General features: G+C 37.3%; 1 protein-coding gene across 1 annotated transcript; it reads left to right on the top strand.

Annotated features, from left to right (window-relative positions):
• The first annotated feature begins 60 nt into the window (after positions 1-60).
• Positions 61-2,298, top strand: SYCE3 (synaptonemal complex central element protein 3). The gene is made up of 3 exons (XM_065740987.1): positions 61-96; positions 969-1,077; positions 2,129-2,298. The coding sequence occupies exons 2-3, from the start codon at positions 969-971 to the stop codon at positions 2,296-2,298; spliced, it is 279 nt and encodes a 92-aa protein (XP_065597059.1). The 5' UTR covers positions 61-96.
• The last annotated feature ends 3,866 nt before the right edge of the window (positions 2,299-6,164 follow it).

The following is a 6,164-nucleotide window of genomic DNA, read 5'->3' as shown; positions in this document are numbered from 1 at the left end:
TGGGGAGAAACGGGGGTGGGATCGGTTAGAGGCGGCTGACCACGGTTGCGGCTGGGCCGAGGGACAGGCCTGGCTTTGTGGACACGCAGTTACCTAGTAAGGCTAAGTGTGTGGTGAGACCTTTGAACGCGAAGCATCCTGGTGAGGCTTGACGTTCGTTCAAAGTGCTTTAAATCCATTATAACTCATTGAATTTCTTCCACATTTATTTACAATAAAAGCCTGAAAATGGGTCCCATCCGATAGCATTTGAGCAGTTATATACCCGTATTTAAAGTAAAACTAACAAAAACTTTGTCTACCGCGTGATGTAATTACCACAGTGAAGCTCTTTCCCCTCTGTAGTGTCATCCCATCCCTTGTGGTTTTCAGAAAAGGAAATAAAAGCAAGGCTATACGTCTCATTTTTGGATAATAACAAGGTTCCAAATCTCATCGATGTCTACCTGCTTTTGTATCCTGCAAACACATCCTGCAACTTAAGCTGAGGTTGCTTCCTACAATTTATCTGCATATATGGATTCAGAATTTAGTATATGCCATTATCTGGTGCCGCCACGTGTGTGTGAAATAGTGGATATAAATGAGGATTTTACAGCTCATTTCAGAAATCAGGAACTGGCCCCTGTCAGAATATTATGGAGTTAAGTTTTGAGACAACTGTAGCAGAGTAATTGATAAGATTTTCTAATGATCTCCTTGATACTAAAATTGTTACTTGGCATAAATACAGCATATTGAGTGTAATTCTCTACTAAAAGTGATTTCAAAATTGATTAAAATTAGTATGCATCATACAGTTGTTAAACAGTAACTTTCAGGACAGATTCTTAATGAATTCATATGCAAATAGAGAATTGTATATATTTTAATTAATAAATTTTATTACAGTATTACTTTTCCTCAACGGTGAAAACCAACTCACCATTAAAGAAAAATAAATTATAAAATGCCTGTTTTCCATGTAGATGGCCAGACAAGAATCTCAAGAGAGAAACTATGATGATATGCTAAAGATGGTGGAGGACCTGAACAGAGACCTAGAAAAACTTCTGGAGGAAATGGAAAAATTGACAGGTAAAGGTCTTTATTAAGAACAATATGAATTTGTTTAGTAAAGACATTGAAAATATTTTATTTACTGCTATGAACTTTCCCATGTAATAGAAATGTGAGTGGGAAAAATCACCATATGCCCTTAATTGGGAGAAAGAGTACAAGCAACCAAATTAAAGTTGGTAGAATATGCTTGGTTCAGAGCAGTAGCTGAAAACAGAAACAATATTAAGGCACGTAATTTACAATTAAAACAGATAAGAACATAAAATGGAATTTAATTTTGAAAAATGGTGGAATGCACAGTAACTCAAGTTACTGCATATTGAATTAGTTATTGGTCAAATGGATTACTGCATATTGAATTAGTTATTGGTCAAATGGAAGACTCCCTTGCAAATTTAATCTTAGTCACTTACCTATGGAGGGAACTGCATATTATTCTTCATTTTCCGCAGCAGTTATATCAGAAACTATAAGCAACTAACATGAATAGATGGAAATGGATAACAAAACACTTTGCAATTAATGGCAACTTACAAATGTTGTTGAGAAAACCATAGTCTGTTCATGATAAAACAGAAGGAAAAATATGAAATAAATGCAACAGTAGTTTCCTCTGCTTTATCAGATACTAATTTTTTTCTGAATTGATCTCATTAGTTATGTTGTTCTTAATAGTTTTTCATCTCCATTCAGTGGCCTTCTTAGTTCTCCCCTTCCTCGCTGCTTTTCTCTTTCTGACTGTTTCTGATCTGGAGAGAATTCTTCGGTTTAGTTCATTTATTTTAAAAAAGCCTGTTGCACCTTTCTTATTAATTACTCACTTTGTTTAAAATTTAGGTAAAAGTGTCTATCACCCTTTTCTACTTTACTCTGTATACATCAGTATACTTCCACTCTAAAGTATTCTGAGACATTTATAAAAATATCAGAGCAGCTTCTTCTAGTATCAGGCTTCCTCTAACAAAATCTGAACTGATAATAATTAGTGCATTTTATTCTTTTATTCAATTGCCCACTGTGTTTTTAGCCAAAATTCCTGGCTTGGTAATATCTCTTGGGTTTACAGTGCAGGCAACCTGGATGGCATATGACATGGTAGTAATGCGTACCAACCCCGACCTGATCAATTCCATGAGGCGTTTGGAAGATGCCTTCCTGAAATGCAAAGCAGAAATGGAGAAAAAATGGCAAGAAGTGCTAAGAGAATCTAAAGGTGAAGAACAAAAAAAGGAATAAGTTGTATTCAGTCATGCTGGCAGAACTACATTCCTTGGAAAGCCTCCATTTTTTTCTGTATTCCAAGCATGGAGGTTTCACAAACACCATGGAAAATGGATCACCATTCATCTTACTAAGTATGCGTTTTCATTTATAGAAACATTTTTATGAGCATAGGTGTGCCTGTACTCATGCTGTTGAAGATAAAAGGTAAATATGTTTCTATTCTTTATTATGCTCACCTTGTAGTGTACACACACAGAACAGAGATGCTGTATGTATATTTTTTTCCTGGAAGATCACACTCACTTTATGCATATTGACTATATGTGGAATTCTTTGAACCCTAAACAAATTGAGTGGGGAAGGTGTCCAGTGGACAACTACACTGTACCATCATATACCTTTCAAAGAAATGTAAGTAATTTTTCACCAAATTAAAAACCCCTAGATTTGCAGACTCATGTTAGTTTGATGTGAGACTATCTACTAGGTATTCAGTAACAGAATTAAATTATTAGGTAGTTCATCTGTATTTTTTTTCATTTTATTTCCTTGGAATTTCAGCCATTTATTTGAATTGGTCGGCCCAGGAACATTGTTCTCTTGAAACTCTGAGGGTAACATATCTTAAGAAAAAATATGTTCACAGTTATAAACCACACTGTGTATGGTATGGTCTGTGGGAGTGCTGCTAAAACCAAATGAATCTTATTATAAAACATGCCTTTCTCCCTACGTTCTTACTGTGTATTATTAAAACACAGAAAAAAACTTTTGTAGTCAAGATGCAGGCTAAGAGCACCACCTTGTGGCTTGCAGTTAAAGTGTTCATGGATTATCTAAGCTGGAAAGCTGTCAACTTCCTCTTCCTTCCCCGTTATACCTAGTGTTTTTTGGAGGCAGACGGGAAGTTTGAACTACATTCCTGACTTTCATTGCAGTAGACAGGTCTTCACTCCAGTCAAGGTAGGGGAAAACAGCAAAACTTCAGGAATCTTGCAATTTGTTTACTCCTTGGAGGACCTCCATGGCCTGTTTTTACTTTAGTACCTTGACTATATTATCTCCCTTTAAATTTGCATTAAGAACTCTTTATTTTGAAGTTGCACAAGTCTTTTTAACTGCTTGTGTGGAGATTTAAGTTTTGTGATTGTGTGGTGTAACCTTTTGTAACCTTTTCCTTACTCTTGGAAATTCTTACCGTAGTAACCACATGCCCCAAAACCACCCAGCTTCGACAAGTGGAGAGGAGTTGAGCCAAGAACAAAACACTGCAGGTTAGGACTGTAATTTGTTTGGCTTAGTAGACTGAATTGCCTCTTCCTCTCTAAACTTTTCTTCCCAGCTGTGCAATGATAACTGCAAGGGAACTTAGCAAGATGCACCAGAATAGGAACGATATTATTATACTTGTCATTCATTGCTAACAGTCTTTTTTTTTCTCCTGGACATTTATAGATAATGAACATGAGGAGAGAGTGACTTTTGTTTCACACATCTCACCAGCTTCCTCATTTCAGCCTAGGTAGATACCTTAGACCTGCAACAGAAATCACACTGAAATACACTGATGTCCTGTCACAGGGGTATATAATACAAATTCAGTTTACAAAAATAAAAAGGTGAATCAGCATCTTCATCTAGTATTCACATAACTTAAACAGTAATCAAGATTGGTGATTTGACATATCAATCATCCATCATGGAATATTTTTGTCATGAAAAGCATCAGTAACAGTTAAGTTCACTAAGACTGAGCATAAAGCTTATGTGACTTCAGCCTGTTAGAGCAGTTATACACAGGTGCTTCCCATACTGTATTTTATAGGAAAGCATGTTTCTGTGCAACAGTCACAAAAGCAAGAGAAGTGGGTATTGGTGCACTGCCAATCTGCATGCCCAAATACAGCAGTAAGGATTTTTTTTCCTTAGCTATTCTTTCCTAAGCTTCTTACAGTAGCATTTCATAAGCAAGTCACAAGTCAGCTACACTTCGTTGGTAGTTGTTTTAGACAGATCTGGACACGTGAATCAGCATTAATGAATTCTAATTATGTGAATAAAGACAGTGCTCATTACAACAAAATTTACAGGTCATAGTTACCTAACTTGCCTTGAGAGCAAGAGTTGGATGCCCAAGAATTAACTATCCAAGCACCAGCAAACAAAGTCATATGCTGTCTCATCCAAAAGACTTGTAATAACAATGCAGAACTGAGAAGGGGCTGTGGGGCCTCTGCATTTCACTCCTTGCTGAAATACAGGCTAAAGCTCTAGTTAGAGTATTTCTTTCTTACAGTACCGGTGCCTTCCAGCTCTCCCCATCCTTTGGTGGGTACAGCTGCTTTTCCCCAATTAAGAGTATCTCTTGAACAGTTACTTTCTTGCTACAACTTTACAGTGATGCTGAGGGCTAGCCGCTTTTAACAAACAAACAAAAAAAAGAAACCCACACACAACCTAGACCAGTAGAAAGGACAACATCTAAGACTTTAAACTCAGGATTTGCAACAGACTTTCTTAACAGTCAAAACAAGTCTACTTGTATAGCCTTTAATCTTTGGACACTTCAGAGATCTGCAAACAGAATTCAAAAACTGTTACTCTAGAGCTAAGGTCACTACAACTGTTGGTATCCATGTCACACATTCATTCTAGCATTCTACCAGGGAGTATGAAGCACACATCCTTGCAGGAAATAAGCATGCACATAGAACTTGTTTTCTCAGCTCTTATGGCAAGCTTTACAACAACAAATGATATACTGTAAAGTGACTACACCAGGGGTGGGCCAACCTTATGACCTACTTGGCCCTCCCTGAATGAAGAGGAATTGTCTTGGGCATCATACTAAAAAAAATACAGCCAATATATGTAAGAAACAAAACTCTATACAGTCACTTATTTACTTATTAAAACATTATAATAAGAACAAAAACAGAACTAGTAGGACGTGATCTTGTTTTTGTGAAAGCAAGGCATCAATGTCTGGTTGAATGGAAGTTGTCACAATTCTCAAGGTACTCAGACTTTTAAACTTTCTATGCTTCATTTTTTTGATGGTATGTACCTAAAGCATAATGACATGAATGAGAACTGTAAAGGGAAGGATATTTTTTTTAAATGGTATGATAGGTCTGATTAAAGTCAAGTAAAGAGACATGATCAAACTTGAGTTGAACATCTGACCACAATGCTATACATGCTGTGCATGGCTATCCAGAATGCGCTTGTCTTTTATGGTGGTGTTACCACTACTGAAACACACCACCACTGTCCTAACATCCACTGCTTGATCTCCATAATGGTTCAGCGAGCATCACTGAACGTCAACAGGTCCCATTTTTTCCCCCCACAAAAAGGAATTCAGTGATGCATCTTCACTTTATATGCACTCTCCGTGTTATACGCCATTTTGTCTAATTGCCCCTCTGCTGCCCTGCAACACACAAAAATGTAACAATACTGGCAGGAAGGCTCAGTCTCACTCTCTACTGCAATGGCACCAACACCTGCTTCTGACATCACAGGCCAACATAATGAAATAGGGATACTCCAAAAGTAATGCCTCAGTGTACAGTAAATATCAAAGCAGATTTAAGAATATACTGTATATGTTAAGACTATAATGAAACAAGACAACCTCGCACCCTTCAGCAAGAAGTGGATTTAGTTTGTCCTGCTTGAGGAAAACACACGTACCTCCCCAAAAACCTTTTCATCTGTTGGAATGCCATATTCTTTTTTCTTCCACAGAAAAATCCATGAGGAGTACTATGTCCCTCTCTTCCCTTGGCTAGCACAGCAGTTTCAGCATGGAATGCACCTCACAATACTTCTTACCTAGCACTTCTGAAAGCAGTCATGGAAGCGACCACTGC

Source organism: Cyrtonyx montezumae, unplaced genomic scaffold (genome assembly GCF_038088225.1).
Source record: "Cyrtonyx montezumae isolate F1298 unplaced genomic scaffold, pur_monq_1.0 scaffold_3, whole genome shotgun sequence".
Lineage (NCBI taxonomy): Eukaryota > Metazoa > Chordata > Aves > Galliformes > Odontophoridae > Cyrtonyx > Cyrtonyx montezumae.
This window is presented reverse-complemented; position numbering and strand designations above follow the sequence as displayed.

Excerpts from the sequence above, each read along its gene's own strand:
- SYCE3 (XM_065740987.1), top strand. The coding sequence starts at position 969 with ATGGCCAGACAAGAATCTCAAGAGAGAAACTATGATGATATGCTAAAG. Across the intron at positions 1,078-2,128 it reads GGAAATGGAAAAATTGACAG|TGCAGGCAACCTGGATGGCA; the intron begins GTAAAGGTCTTT and ends TTGGGTTTACAG.